Below are 17359 nucleotides of genomic sequence, written 5' to 3'. Positions count from 1 at the left end.
CATGTTGTATCTAACCCCCTCCAACGCATTTGATTCTAAATTGGACTTTTAGTAAGGATCCCTAATGTTATTGATAATATAATATAGCCTATAGCCTTCCTTGATAAATGTACTATCCAACACTGAAAGAATTTTTCAAATCGGACCAGTGGTTCCTGAGATTAGCGCGTTCAAACAAACAAACAAACAAACAAACAAACAAACTCTTCAGCTTTATAATATTAAGTATAGATTTGGTTAGGTTTTACCCTTGGCAAATCCAACTTAACTAAAGTTAAGTTAATTTGAGGGTTTAATTGTTTATTTTTAAAGGGCTAACATCTCCTAGAGAGTAAGGTCATTAGAGATGAAACACACACCATAAATCAAGAGAACAAGAGGAAGAATTCATCATGGCCTTTGGCAAGGAACCATTTCTGCATGGAAAAACAATATCAGAATGGCCGAACAGGAATTTGAACCCAGGTTTTCCTAGATGTGAGTACAGAGAATATTGAAACTGCTCACCATCATACAGTTTCCTGTGAGCCAGCATATAGAAATGGTATGCCTCGGCTCCCCTCCAAATGTTGTCCACCATTTTGGTATCAACTTTTCTATCCATGCTGCTTTCAAGAAGCCCCCAAGGAGCTTTGTTCTGATCACCTGCAGCAAACATAAACCAAACATTAAACACTGATGCAAACATAAACCAACCATTAAACACTAATGCAAACATAAACCAACCATTAAACACTGATGCAAACATAAACCAACCATTAAACACTGATGCAAATATAAACCAAAAATTGAATAATATTTCCAGTAATTTTGCAGGCTAAATTATTTTCACAATGTATTGCTTCAGTTCATGGAAAAAATTATGTACTTTTTATTCTATTAGTTATGACTATATAATAATACTGCGTAAATAATTTTTTTCAAATAACATTTGACATTTGTTTTGGAAATTTGTGTTCTAACATTGAGTAAGTAATTAAGGATGTAATTGTTAGTTTCTTATGTTAGTTGGGTTCATTCAATGACAGCATTCCTGTCTCAATGGCACTATGTCCAATTGCGACCAATTGGGAGGAATGGAGACTAATAAATACTTGATAACCCCGGGAAGTAACATCACAATTCTACACTTATTTACACTTCATTTATAAAATACATACATAATACACACACACACTGTTTGCCTATGTTAAAGTGGGATACACAGACATTACAGTTTTATTAGTTTAAGGGGCAAAACTTAGGAATACTGTTCATGATCAGATATAGGTATTTTCATAAAAGATAATTCAGCAACACTAAAAATCAGTTGGTTGTGGACAACACACTCCCAGCTTTGCGATAGTTGTATGGAACAAAGAATATATTCAACATAAAACTCTAGGTATGCAGGCAATGGATCTCAAATAAATTGCAAAGTAGGTTGTATATAACACACATTTAAGATACTAATAACTTTCAATTATAAAAGACATATGGAATACTGTATTTTAGACTACTTTCCTTGAAAGCATGCTGATTTAAATATAATGCACTACCAGCTTGTATGTGAGTTTTGATTATTCATAAATGCATGTTTCAATTAAAAGCTCTTTCATTCAACCAATTCTGATACAATTTCCAGTTTATTTAATTAATTTAAAAGTTAATTGAAGTATCTGTATGACTAAATGTAGTCTCTCAAATTCGTGTGGTTAACACTATATGACAGTTTACCATAACTAGCAAAAATGTGTCAGCTCTATAAGTAAAGTTTTAATACAAACAATTTTATTTATTTTATTCTATATTTTCTGGAAGCTGTGCAATATGATAATGATGATGAAATCATTTAAAACTCTTATAATCTGAATAAGTTAGTAAATAAAATCATTATTTGGATCTTATTATATCCGAGTTGTACAGAACTAATAAGTAAACTAAATACAGTATAACACCAACAAAAATGAATTTAGTTACATACTAGTTAACATTTAACACAATTATTTTGAGAACAAATAACAAAATATGATTAGAAAGTTAATTTATATTATTAAAATAGGAAGATTTTCATTCGGAATGTAGTTGTGAACTAACTGAAAACAAAATCATGCATGATACATTAGCAACATGTATTGCCATTTAACCGGGCACCATAAGAGTACAAAACATGTTATATTCAAGGTTATCACTACTTTTAAGGATGCCATTTGAAATAATAATTCTTGCAGTTGGTCTATTGTATGTAAATACAAGTGATAATAATTTTTTTTTAAATCCTAAGCCATTTTAATAGAGGACCTTTAAATAGAAGGTTCACTCTAATGATTGACAAATCTATAAAATATATTGTTTGTGTTTATCTTAATAAATTAAATTGTTTGATCTTATAATTGGATCTTATAATTGGACTATTTAAATGGATCTCAGTTGTGCGTACATTTGGGCATGCATGTGCATTAATGAGGAAATCTCACTGCCAGTAGTTGGATGTCAAAATGTGTATATGTATTATATTTTGTCCCAAAGCATACAAAAGATACAAAACTTTTTTTTTGTTTTTTAAAGGATTTTCTGTAGTGTGCCGCCAACTAGTATTTTGGCACAATTTTAAAATTTGAATTTTTAAAAAATAATGTCACCAGTCATTCTTTTGCTGCAAGAACTTAAACTTGTTCCTCCTCCTGTACACTCCCATTCAATCTTTGTCAGACCTGTCTCCCCAATTTTTTCCAGCCCTAGATCCGATTTTTGCTGAGTCTTTTGCCAGTCAGACTGGTATCTGTTTATTCCTGCCTTGGCGCACGAACGTTGCCTGTAATTCGCCTCCAATCCGTGATGAGAACTGCTATGTCCTGCAAGCTCTCATGGCAGGCTACTTCTAAGACCTCCCCTGACACGAGCACTTCTGGACATGATCTCGAATCATTTTCACCAATGTACAGTCACGTCTCCGGGCTGAGTAGAGCCCCTTTCCCACTGTCATCAGCAGTCCCCACACACCCCACCTCTCCAAGTTTTCCTGGGAACTCTGCCCAGAGCTTTGACCAGCCAATAACCCCGGCCAGGGTCGGCCTGTCCCAAGGCCACGACACTAGTCCCAAAAAGTACATGCTTATGCCAACTAGCGGTAGTTTTGCGAATCACTTCCCCTGGGTGTTTGAACGCCCGCTAAATGCCAGCCCTGTGGTGTCTCCCACAGTAACCAGTACCCCGAAGTTCCTTCCCAGGCCAGCAGAGCGCTGGCCTAGTCCACTCCACAAGCCCCATGCTGCTAGCAGTAGTCGCCTCATGTGAGTCGACCTCTACTTGGTTCAGACACACCTCAGTAGGTTGCGCTGACATCGACCAGTACCAACAACTTCGAGATATCGAAGTCAGTATTTCTCGACAAGCCCCTTGGTAATCTTCGGAATCTTTCAGTCCGGGAGCCAAAGCCTGCCCCCTTACTTTGCTTTAACTTCGCCTTTTAATTACGAGTCGCTGCCGCCCCAAACTTACTGCGCGCCGCGATTCTGGGCTGAAAGCTTTGTATCTTCGTCATCAGGACACCTCTCAGTTTTTCTTTTAAGATGTAATCAGCTACACAAGGGATATGATTCCCACAACTGTAGTGATTAGCCTTTAGTCAGTCCATGTAGCTCTACCTCGTAGGAGTAGTCATGTTTTATTCATCAGTATTAATTAACTTTTTTTAATCATGGAAACGTCCGCGACAACCGCAAAATCGCGAGCTCAGCACATCCGGGCTGATCCTGGAAGCCATCTCCCTGTTTGGTGACTTTTGACAACTTTTACTCCCCGACCATCATCGTGATTAGAAGGCATTTTCTGCCTATTTTGACAACTGTCAGTGAATCAGTTCTGAACATATGTGTTTCGGATCTGTTCACAGACAGGGTCCAAGTACCGGACAGTTTACAAGAACCAGACACAGTCCAAGTACCTGACAGTTTCCAAGTACCGGACAGTTTACAAGAACCAGGCACATTCCAAGGACCAGATCAGTTTCCAAGGGCCGGGCGACTAAGGCCCTCTGACGTCCAGTCAACTGTTCCACTTCATCCAGCAATCGTCAAACCGCCAGCCCTTCAGCTTTTTTAACCTTTTTGGACTAGCATTCAACCACGACGTTGCTCAGATCAGACAGCCAGAAGTTTCCTTTAAGACTTAAAAGATCCACCGTATTCTGGGACTGTGACTACTTAACATGTTTATTGTTACGAATTGTATTTAAATTGTGTTAATGATCCATATAATTGTCTAATACGGGCCGGCCCATTTATTTTTTAATAATGGAATTATAAATCCATGTTATATATATTTTTTTGTTGATCTACTTTATAATACCCAATGTGAAAATAATCAAAAGTAAAATAAAAACAGAAGTACTAATATCTAGACAAAATCATTATTTTGCCTTCTGAAACCAAAAGATCCACTAGTTACCCCCAGTCATCATGAGAGTGAATTGTGACTGAGGAGTGTAACAGTAGTCTCCTCTTTAGTCCATACAAATGTGTTACAGAGATGCCAGGCAATACTCCAAAAATGCAATGCAATTTATTAAAATAACTAACATTATCCTGGAATATTTGAGCTATTCCACATGGTTATATCAATTTTACTTAACAACTGAGCAACTGCCAAGATTTTGTACACAGATTATTCTTTGGAATTTTATGTTTACTTTATAGTTCACACATTTATAGTTGAAATGTGTTTAGCAAATTTTCTTTGTAATTTATTTGTAACATCTGACTGTATTTAAATTCTTTGTATTTAATTAACATTGTAGAACTTACTCCAACCCCCCCCCCCCCCCTTTTTTTATACTTCTGTACCTGACAAATAGTGTGTTGTGGCCAGCCCCAGCTAATTCATTCAACAGTGGCAAAGCTCAGGCCTTAAGGGCAAGCTTCAAGGTCGCGGTTGTGAATCACGGTCACCAGATAGTGCTGGGGTGGAGCTGAGAGCGAGAGATCGCAGACAGAGATAAGACCGTGGCAGCGAGTGAGCAGAAGGGTGGAAGGGGGGCGCCAGCGGGATCACGTGTTCATCCGGTGTTGCCAGCTCTGTGTCCCATTGAGGAGAACAGGCGCGTGCCTAGCTAGGGGCGGACGGTTAGGCGAGGCACACCCACCCAGCAGAGTTTCAGCACTAGAAGCCCGGGACAGCAGGAATCTTCATTGGGCATCATATAGAGCAGGATTTTTTTGGAGATGAATTCTGATAATACGACATTGATAACGTTTTTAAAATTATAATCCTACAACCAATGGTCAGTTAAACTGAAATCTTTTGCATGTCATGTTCAAGGATGACGTGCACTTACACGTCCAATAACATAAGCCCCGTCACTCTGGCGGGTTTTCCTACACACACATTTCATTTTATGAACAAACCTATTTTTTTTAATTTAAAATATTTTAACTTATCCACATAATGTATGCGAATATTAAACTTGTGACCAAAGGTTTGAATTATGTTTATATATATAAACATATTTCAATATATATATAAACATAATTTTATATATATATATATTCGAGTTATAGGGCAGGACTATTTTCATTTTATTAAACAATTTGTCATTTATTAAAAAATTTAACAGTAGTCGAGATGCGTTTCTTGAAATATATTTATTTATTTCAAGACACAAATATTTCGTAAGAAATAAAATACGATGTACATACAGACATATACTTGCTACACATTGGCAATGTAACGAAATGTAAAAAATGAGGACCTAATACAAGTATGTATTAAAACTTAAGTTTATAAAAGAATTGCCAAGTGCAAGTACAATAGGTAAATCAAGTACTTCGTATCGTTCATGGATATGTGTTCTTAGCTTGAAAACATGTAAACTGAAGTAATCTGTTAATTAGTAGTATAAAAATAATTTATTATAATTAAATGTAGTATTCCTTACACAGAAAAAAAAAATGTTTTTGGACATTTACACAAAATTCCTTTAGAAATCGATTGCCAAGAAATATTTCGTAATATTACAAGAGAAATATAGTAAAATTCTACAAAACATTGTTATGGTTATTTTTGAATTTATGATTTGCGTTTTTCGAAACAAAGCTGGATATTTACTGTCGCGCTTACGAATATTGCAATATAATATTATATTTCGACTTTTGTGTACAAGAGTAAATTTTTTAACCCTTGGAAAATGTAATAATATTTAGCAATTGGACTTCATAATTGCTTATTGTGCTTTTGTGTGTGCGCATTTAGTCGTGGAAAGCTATACAGGGAAAAGTTTATAAATAACTTGAACTAATTCAGGTACTGGGACAACCCAAAGAATAAATGCTCGGGCAATAATACAATCCCACATCTGCAGCGATTTGCTTTCGTGCAAATGTACAGATTTACAAATATCTGTAATTTTGTGTGCATGAATATTTCAGTTTGATTGAAAAAAAATTACAGAGTACTGCCTAAGCTTTCCAGTATAAGAATCAACAGTGTTTCAGTCATATATTGGCTGTAACCACGGTAAAGTTATGCTTGACGAGCTGTCAACAACTTTGCAGATGCAGCGTTCCTAATGAACTATATAATATGTGAACATGGGAATTTTTATAGTTTGTCTTTTATGATCTACAGGCCAGTGCGGACAAGACCTACAAGCAAATGCAGACTGACAAATGACCAGATTAGACAAAACAAGGTTGGTTACCAAATCTGTTAGACCTTTTACCTGAAACAGGGACGGAAAAGTAAAAAGAGGCGAAAGAAGTATAGAATTGTATGTCCGGGCACAGGCGCCAGGCGCTGGTGCCGGTGCCAGGTCAATGACCGACCGACCTCTGACGTCACGGCGGCCATCTTGGACTCAAAAGTTCCTCAAAATGACTCAACATTCCTCAAAAATGACTCAACATTTCTAAAAATTTCCCGTTTTTCAGGGAAAAAATTCCCGTCTTGAGGGAAAATTTACCGTTTTTAGACCTTAAAAATACCAGTGGCTAGAAATATCAATATTGAGGCTTAAGCATCTATGTCTACAGCTTCCGATAAGCCTCTGAAGTCATCATTGAATATGTCATCATGTAATATGACGTCACCGTTGCAATTTACGTTATGGCAGCCATCTTGAAAATCATTATTTATTATCCGATTTTAATGAAAAAAATTAATTTTTTTATAAATATAGCTTTTTTATTATTTATTTAATTTTTTCATTAAAATAGGATAATAAATAATAATTTTCAAGATGGCTGCTGTAACGGGAATTGCAACTGTGACGTCATATTACATGATGACATATTAAATTATGACGTCAGAGGCTTATCGGAAGCTGTAGACATGGATTCTTAAGCCTCAATATGGATATTTCTAGCCGCTGGTATTTTTAAGATCTAAAAACGGTAATTTTTTCCCTCGAGACGGGAATTTTTCCCTGGAAAACGGGAAATTTTGAGTCATTTTGAGTCATTTTTGAGGAATTTTAAGGAATTTTTGAGTCCAAGATGGCCGCCGTGACTTCAGAGGTCGGTCGGTCACTGACCCGGCACCGGCACCTGGCGCCTGTGCCCGGACATACATTCCTATACTACTGGCGAATCAAATCACAGCCAGTATTATCAGTCTGTATAGGCCTATAAATAGAGATAGGTAAATTTCGCGCATTCATTTTGTCGCAAGCTAGTATGAAAACATTTATACTGTTCCACTGAGTTCATTTTTGGGCGATAGTTATTGGCTACCCCTCTGCGATTCCCAACTAGGAGGAAAAAAAAGTAAATCAGGTAGTGCTGATCAACTAGAATAAGAAATCAGCCAAAGGAAAAGCAAACATGGGTTGAGCACATGTAAGACATTTAATTCTATCCTGATTCCAGATTAATTCACGAAATTTCCGAGTCCCTACATAGAAGTAACGTGAAATCAGTACGTGTGTACGAAGGTTCGTATTCACTTTGTCATTTTCTCAATTTTCTAGAAGTGTCCATCCAAACCTCATTAAAAAATATATATTTCCTTCTAGTTTCCCATTACCAAGCAAATAATGATCAATCAGCATTTATTAATACACACAGAGATTTTCAGTAGAGTAAAATTGTGCTTAATGCATGAAAAATAATTATATATATATATATATATATATATACACACACACATATATATACATATATATGCGTGTGTGTTTGTATGTGTCATTGAAATATAACTTTACTTTGAAAACGAAGTTTTTTGCGAAACTGAGATCTCTCCAAGATAAAGAAGTTTGTTATTATAAGTTAGTAAGAACTACATATTAACGTATTTATATGTTTTTATCATTAATTTCAGTTAAGTGTAGGGCATTCTTAGCTGAAACTGATTAACGTTTTTAATATTCAATTGCTGCAAGAAAAAAAACGCTCATAATAATAAAACATTAATGAAACCTGCCAGAATTTGAATAATTTTCATCCACATATAACTTCACAGCTAAAGTATTACATACTAATTAAAGTTGTTTGCGTTGATTTTTAAAAATTATTTTCAGGCAATTAATATCAGCTGAGAGTGTATCAAAATAATTACAAGAAATGTTTTATGTATTTTTGAAACATAAATACGGTTCCATACGTTTCAAAGCTGTAAATTTTACAAATATTTTTCTTTATTGATCAGTAAATGCAGCGATATGAGTTAATCTTTATGAAGGATCTTATCAGAGGATGTGGCTATGACAATGCTCAAAAAATTGGTATTGTGAAAAATGTGTCTAAATCAGAATTAACACAATATTAGATTAACTTTTCTTTAAAAAATGTATGTACCCTCTGCCATAATGTTTAATGCTAATGATTGTACAACTAATGGTAACCGTGTATTAATTATTACATTTACCGGTACTACAAATAGTTATTACGTAGAATGACCAATTCTTAAGTTGTTACGAAATGTGAACCACAGTTAATGAAAATACATTAGGTTTGAAAATCATGTTTTATATTTCATATTTTACAAAGAATTCAAAATAATAGTGACATTAACTCATTCAGTATAATATATCATACAAAATAGAAAAATGAGAAGAAATACCATAGGCCATAACTGATAGTAGAAACACAGTTTATATCAGCATAGAGACCAAAAGACACTATATTACTACAACATACAAAACAAATAAATAACTATAATCAAAATAAACAACTATAATCAGTTCTTAGGAATTCATTGTAAACAATATTTTAAAAGGTTCTCCACAGAATTAAAATATAAACTTCAGATAAAATTATAACCTTATAAAAACTCATGTAAAGTTACTTCCAAATAATTTTTTTTTCTTTCGTTTAACTTAATGTTTTCGATGTTAGAACAAATTTGAACACAACAGAACATTTTATGGCAATCGTCTAGAGTTTTAAAGAAAAAAAATATCTTACTTCAATTATATTTACATTCATTTATCCCTTGCTTTTTCCGGGTCATTTTTTGACGTCTTGATTGCTGTTTCTCTGCCAAGCTTCTTTCAGCTTCCAAAATGTAGTCTGGTTCTCTAATGGCTCTGTCTATGCCTTGATTTGGCACCAATATCTCAGGCAGAAAACACCTACGATAAAATCTAGTCAGTTTCGGCAACATTTCTGTTTCCCGCATGAGCTCATCTCTTTCTACTCTTTCTACTTGTAAATTCTGACGAACAACAGACATTACCATGAAGTAACAGTATTCGCGCTATGTATGTTTAAAGTCCCTTGCAACTCATAAAAATAAAGGTGTGAATGTTTAAGAATTAAACTTCCGTTTCATTCACACGTGGAAAAAACTTTTTTTTTCTTATTGCAGTTTCTTATAGCCCTTGGTCAAGTCCGTCAGGGCTAGCACTGACATATCCGTTTTAGAGATCCAAAAATAAACCACACTTCTGTACAACTAATCCGGTTTGTGCTTGAAACCTCTGAATGGCAATATGCTCATTGCAACCACCGTACTCCATTGCCAGTGTCGAAAACGTGGGCGTGTAAAGTAGGTAACTGTTTAACATGATTTGAACAGGACATAGATTCTTTCCGGCGACAAACAACGCCGTAATTGCTGACTTTTAACCGCACGCGTCTCATTTTATGCCATAGCTCACAATCAGCTAGCATTTTTGTTCGTTTCACGATATTAGTTCTTTCTCCAAAAGTGACTTGCAGTGATTCGATGTAATCAACATTAATTACATAAGATATTTTGTCACAGAAATAATACTCCTAAATATACTAACTTGTGCACCTGTTAGATGTCAGACATGCAATTATAACATGACAATAATATACATTTATAATACTATTCATTACTATTAAATAAAAATAAACGTTAATTATACAACGTTTTTCAGTCACATTATAGTAAATATAAGACGTGTGTATAATCACAATGGCAGTCCATCGGTGAGTGGGCAAAGGCGTCACCGAAACTCAGAAATTCTAATTTATTTCTACTTTTAACGTAAATTGTTTTTTACATTAAATTAAAATTTTTAACAAAATGTTTGTTTTACATAGACGTATAAAATAATTTATTCATGGTAAAATTTAAAAATGGAATAACATAAAGCATATTTTACAGAAGTATTTCTGGATTGTTTTCTCAGTTTCTGTTTTATAATCTATTGTCGCTGAAAATAAGTGCCAGCACGTAAAATTGACAGTAAAGATTACAAAAAATCATAGACAAAATTGCATCCTAATAAAAATGGTATTTATAGATGCATGTAAAAATCAAAATTGCCCCGCATGCATCCACAATTTTACGGCTAACATTGTCACTAGAACAAATGTGTAATGTATCATTAATAAATTTTCAAACTATAGGCTTATTTTTACGCATAAAAGGAAACGTTAAATTCGTTTGAAATGTTTTTAGAGCAAATATATTTATCAACTCTTACAAATGTTAAAAATTAATTTCCAGGATTCAGTTTTCAATATTATTTTAAAAGTTTTACAGTAGGTCACATATAAATGTCTCATATCCGTGTATGTATAATATATATAACACATGTACATACTTTTTATTTTTAGCAGTACGTGCCAGAAGCATTTTCTTTTTTTGTGGATTTCTTTCGCTTTGATAATTGTGCCCGTTTCTTGAGACATTTTGTGCTGCCGATAATCGCACACTGCGTAACAAGACTTGATACATTTCGTTGAATAAGTCACACATAGTCGAGCGTCACACTAATTCTAAAAAAGAGAGAATGAGTGACCTCGGTGAGACGCTGGCGCCAAACACCTTTCCCCATCCCTTACCCTCATGCAAGGTAGCCGAGGGCGCAACTAACCACGGGCCTGAACGCCATAAAAAAAATTATTACAAAAAGTTCTAATTGACAGAATGTGAGTCGCTATATTTTTTTTTATCTACTCAGGTCTACCAATAATATCAAAGTTTGAAGCAAACCTTCATAATGTAATAGTTTGTGCGTCTTCAGAAACATTTGCATTTTCAGGAGAAGTATGTGTAGATATTCAGATAGGAATTTGAGATCTGTGTCACAATAAATGTGAAGTTAAAAATTTTAATAAACATTTGGTTTAGACAGGATTGTTTTGATGAAGCGTCGGTGTGCATAACAGTGTGACATAAAATCCTCCTAAATTATATACGAAAAAACAACCACAGAAAAAGCTATTTAAAATAATGAACAAATTTAATTTGTGAAGATGAACTGCGCGAGCACAATTTATACTGTTTTTAATAAATGACCATCATGCTATCAGTTTTTGTTTTTATGTTCTGTCCTGTAAAGAGTTAAACACTAACCAGTGAAGTTGTAAATGCAGAACTGTCAGAACTGTCAGTACCTCGCGCGCAAGGCGTGACAGATGACTAGCCCGTGTTCGTCTCCCTGGCTCACAGTCGCGAGGTGTGGGTGACCTTCCAAGGAGCTGGCAACACGGCAGCCTGTCTCCGCCTCCTCGCACGTCATCCTCTTCCCCCTGCCGCCCCTCGCCCACAACCACGTGCTAGAGCCTCGCGGCCTCAAATGTTTCCATTACAAATAATCATCCTGTGACTTTGTTTTTAAAGATAGAGTATCAGCCCCGCTGACTTTTTTAAAGAATTCAACTCAGTCAAGGTTCCAGTACAGCCGTTTAAGCGATTAAATGAATAGCCTGAAAAATATGATACTTTGAATATTATATCACATGATATCACCATCTTGAAATAAAAAATTAAAACCTTTAAAGCTATAGCGCTGTTAAGGTCTTCAAAATCTACAACATGGTTTTTGTTTGACGCCGTTATCACAAAAATTGTGGAAATCGCGCGGGAATTTGTTTTGCATGTAAATGCCTATCCCGCGGCCGGAGTGAATTTGGTTGAAGCCCGGCCTTAATTGTTGAAACCCTTTAGCTTGAACTAAATATTGTGTTGTTGCTATCTCATTCTAGCCCCAGTCTGTCTACAGCAGTAGGCATAATGGATGAATGAATAATTTAGTAGAGAAATGAATGTTAGGTGTATGCTTTGAGGCATTTTTAATATGTTTTTAATGGTTTGGTTTGGTGCCTGCCTCTTCAGGGCTTGAAGGCAATACTTTGTAATCTCTGTATTTGCACTTGTTGCTTCATCTGAGTCAAGGCTGTAGAATTGCCTTGAAGCCGCATTAGCAAACTAATACATTGATTATATATTACTAGGGGTACATACTTTTTGCGAAAAGGTTTCGAGACTAGCTGAGAGTTAAAACACTGTAACATCGTCTGTGTGTCATGATTGGTTGAGTTTATTTCGGGTACATGTCTAATGTCAGCACACCAATCACATTAATTTGGTGTGTAAGCAAACATGTTCTTAATGGCCATGTCAAAAAAGGCGATGGCTTCTCTTGCAGACGGCTGCCAATCACAAGGAAGAAACAGATGGCGCGGGCATACCACGTCGCAGTCTAATGGGCATTTGGAATTTTTTTTTGCGAAAAATGCCTATTTATTACTTGGAAGAGATTTGTGACTCTTGGTCAAGATATTAGTTTGGATGATTACATCTCATGATAACTGTGACTGAACTATTACGAACTGGTGTTCTTAATTGTTTTGCATTATGATATGGTGGTGGGATGAACAGCCCAGAGGCTTGCTTGGATCCCAGACATCCCCACGGGAAGATGACCGTGGTGTGACAGGTGAGGTGATTCTGCGAAGGTTCACCGTTGCCTCCCTCAGCACGGAGGTGAAGGAGCAATACAACACCCAGTCCTGAAAAATACCAGGCTCTGCCAGGAATCGAACCTGAAACACTTGCCTTACCAGCCGACAGGTCAGAGTATTATGAGGAAATAGTGTATATAACTTGTCCCATGCAGTTTCATATAGAAACTGGGGACTGATTTTAATACAGACTGGAATGATGTATGTTTAACTTCAAGTTCCCATTTCGGTTATGTGGCTGAAATCATTAATGAGCATTACCGCATAATGCAACAAGTTTGTGTTGAATACTCCCATGCAGATGAAATAGCAACCAGAATAAGGGTGTGCTTGAGTGAAGGATGATTAACTGTGACATAGGAAATACTAGGAACCACAATCTCCATACAAGAGAATTTAACATTATTTTAAACATGTAGAAAACCCTGTTCATAGTGACTAAAATAAAATAAACATATTAGTTAAATGAATAATGAATTTTACATGTGGTTTTCATTCATAAGTTAGAGGAGGGTCGTAAAAAAGTGACTGACAAGGAAAGCTTACCTGCAGAAGATGTTGTTGATCGCTGATTTTCAGCAAGTAGCAATGCTGACAACAAGTACAGTTTTTTAACCAGTAGAGGATGAGCTCTCTTCTTTGCCTGAGCTGCAGACAGCTAAAATAAAAACGTCATTGGCCATCATTTTAGATACACCACTGAATTATTTCACTTTCACGGTTTGGCTTCACCCCAATGCGAGGTAATTGCATTTCCATGCTATCAGTTTCTTTCAAGGCCAATTCCTACGGACGTTTCACTACATACGCATCACATATTATGTTAATGATATATTCAACACATGATCTGCTATTTGTGTAAGTCAGGAAAGTATTTATGATTTGCACTAATTGTCACATTAACTGCATCATCGCCTCTCTGTAGAAGTTAATTTTTTTAACTTTTCCTCAGCTAGTCAATACATACAATTGAACTTCTATGGCAACATGTCTAACAATATTTTTTTTGTAAAAATCTGAAATCAACAAAGATCTACAAATCCAGCATGGTATGTGAAGCTAAGCAATAAACACAGTGCCCACAGTTAAAGAGTGTAAAGAATGTGAAAAGATGATACGTATACATATAGATACAAGCTAAATGAAAATATGCAAATGTGAATCTGTAACATGCACATAATTAGGAAAAGTTAACATTTATTTCTAAAATTGTTAGTACAACACATGTATTAGCATGTATTTATTGAAATTGAAAAAAAAAAGTTTACCCATTATCATTGATATAATTCACAATCAAAGTGAAAAATTTTTTCTGACAAATAAAATGTATTTAGTTTCATACACCTACAAAATATTATACAAAATTAGAAATACAAATATTTTGCTAACCTTAATGTATCAGCTTTTGATCTACAATGTGCTATGTGAGATGATTTTAATCTATTCAAATATACAAAACCAAACCAACACATTTTTGTAATGTTTGTGTGAAAGCAAAACAGAGAAATAAATTATTCACTACTACTTAAGAGAATATTATTTATTGTTGTGATTTTTTTTTAAATATATGGAGAGAAGATACAAATTTGGGAAAGATCTAGTAATGGTATTCCTGGATGTGGAGAAAGCATACAACATTGTGAAAAGACAGTGTGTGTGACAAGTTATGGAAGAAGCTGGGATTAAAGAAGAGTTAATAAGTAGAGTGAGGAGTAGGTATATTGGAAACAGAAGCAGTGTGAGAACTTGAAGAGGCATGACGAAGTGGTTACAAAAGCCAACAGATAGAAGCAGGGTAGTGCATTGTTCCCATTGCTATTTATCATAGTGTTGGAGAGAATAACGAAGAGAGTGGAAGAGAAGATTGAAAAAGGAAAGATGAAGGCCATGCTTTTTGCTGATGAATTTGAGGGTGTAGGGAGAAAAGGAAGGTGAGGTGCAAAAGCAACTAACAGCATGGAGTGAGGAGGTGAAAAAATGTGGTATGAGATTCAGCACTAAAAAGAGTGAAGTGTGCCATAAATTTAAAACATTTTTCACAAATTTACTTTTCACCTAAATCCTCTTAACATAAACTTTGTTAGACCATTGTCCATCCAGATCAAATCTTTCCTACTTGAGTCCCGTGACACTTTCCCAACGCTTCAACCTATACCCAGATGTGATTTCGCCTATGCTAGTATTAGCTATCTTTTTCTCCCTGCCTCGGGCCACGAACGTGACCAGTAACAGTGTACGACTTCGTGACAGGGACCGCTTTCCTCAGCTTCCTCCCAGGACACCCCACTTCCTTTCCTAGAGCTCAGCTTAGGTTGGCAGCTCCAGTCATGCCCCATTCTAATGTTCCAGGGCTGTCAGACACGTATCGGCATCCAGCACATAACATTTCTCACGAGCTAGCATAAACACCCCCCCCCCAATCTCTTCCAGGAACACCGCTCAGAGCAATGACCTGGGCCAGTAACCTCGCCTCCTCGAGGACACCGCGCTCGCCGGCCGCCATCTCGCTGTGAAACTTTAGTTCCACCAACTCATGCGGCAGTCACCTCTCCTCTCCCTACTTCATTTTTAGCCCGCCAGAGCACGCACCAGTTGGTTCCATAAGGACCAGGCCTATGCTAGTTCCCCCTCGCGGGACTCCGGCATACTAACATCGAGTCAGTTCCGTCTGTTCTCAGACAGAGTGCACTGTTTTCAGAGCGCGATTAATCTCAGATGCCTCTTTAATTTAGGCTACCAGCCACCTTCACTATTTTTTTTTTTGGTCGGCGGAGTGAGCCCTCCGCACACTATTTCCAGCCAATCAGGGGTCAGTTCCCCCCCTCCCTAAGCCTCTGGGCCTCTGGCCCAACTTTTAACTACATTCAGCCCTATAGATCGGGGAGATTCGCCCTCCTGTCGTCAACGTGGTCACATCTCGCCAGAGCTTATCGCCCGCGACTTTATTCACAAGCTATCTCGCCATGACTAAATTAAGGGATGTGATCCCTAAAGTTTGAGTGTGTTCGCTAACTTTTTTATTTATTTTTTCTTATTTTCTAGTTGGCTAGTCGCCATTAGTTCAGGCTAGTAGATAATTTTGTACCATGTCTCGCGCCGGGCTACCGCAAGCACTCATGCAGCCTCTTCATTCCACCCCCAGACTGGTAAGTGGAAAACTCAATGTCCTTTTGGCTATAGTTGCCTCCCCATTTAACCTTTTTCCCTACCTTCTCAATTCATTTTCTATTCTTGACCACTAGATCCCTTTTTTTTGGGTTCCAGTGGGGTCCAAGATTTGATGCACGAATTAGCGCAAGATTTGTGCAAGAATTAATCGAAGAGATGGTACTAGAGCGCAGGCTTTTCTCCAGCTCAAGCCTACCCCTGAAGTCTGCTGAATTTATGCCTGTCCTTCTGGAGTGAATCCTACTTCTAGTCACCACCAGTGAACAGTCAACGATTAAATATTGTGAAATCAAACTATGTATATATAGTCCTGCACTGGTTGAACTGACAAATGTTTCAACTTATAACTTAAATTTATTAATGTTATTTTTTTGTCGAACATGATTGTTAAATTAATAATATTGATAGTCTATTTGTAATTGATAACGTCTAATGGCCACCCGCCCCACCCCATTAATTCTGATCATTGTAATTTTGTAATTACTAAGATTAACAAAAGAAAAGAATGAAAATCATAACTAACAATAAGTACCCGCACTGGCTGCTTTTTTTACTTCGGAGACCTAGCAGTGAATGCTCAGACCTTCACTTGTCATGCTGTGCAGGTGGAGGAGAGCATACGGCTTGATGTAAACAACAGGTGAACTGAACCGACATGATACATGGAAGTGTTATTCTTAGAGAAACATGTTCGTACAATGTTTGATAAATAACATGGATGATGATAACAACATGGGGTAAGTCACCTGCTACTACCATGAGCGCGAGACACCTGCATCCCTGAAAGTCGAAAGGGAACGACTCCCTACGGGAGACATGATAATACTAATTATAGAGAGAAACTGAATCAAAAAGAACAAAACAACTAACTCACTGATCATCTGCAACGTCCATGTTTCCAATGCGCACATATCTGGGAGTGACCATGTGAGAATTGAATACATATTGCCCTGAAAAAAGGCCAGTGTGCTGTGCTGTATTAGCCCAGTAATCAAGGCCTCTTAACACAAACAATAATTTTGTATGGACAGAGTCACACAATTTAAACATGATAT

General features: G+C 36.4%; 1 protein-coding gene across 5 annotated transcripts in view; it reads right to left on the bottom strand.

Annotated features, from left to right (window-relative positions):
• LOC134529083 (WD repeat-containing protein 35) overlaps positions 1 to 17359 on the bottom strand; it is a 136092-nt gene that overhangs the window by 18000 nt on the left and 100733 nt on the right. For all 5 annotated transcript variants that reach the window (XM_063362791.1, XM_063362792.1, XM_063362793.1 and 2 more), the window contains 2 exons: positions 13683 to 13794; positions 508 to 645 (listed from right to left, as the gene is read on the bottom strand). In XM_063362791.1, coding sequence (XP_063218861.1) covers positions 508 to 645; positions 13683 to 13794 — 250 coding nt within the window. The remainder of the gene's footprint in view (positions 1 to 507; positions 646 to 13682; positions 13795 to 17359) is intronic.

Source organism: Bacillus rossius, chromosome 2 (genome assembly GCF_032445375.1).
Source record: "Bacillus rossius redtenbacheri isolate Brsri chromosome 2, Brsri_v3, whole genome shotgun sequence".
Classification (NCBI taxonomy): Eukaryota; Metazoa; Arthropoda; class Insecta; order Phasmatodea; family Bacillidae; genus Bacillus; species Bacillus rossius.
Note: the sequence above shows the minus strand (reverse complement) of the source record. Positions and strands in the feature narration are given on the sequence as shown.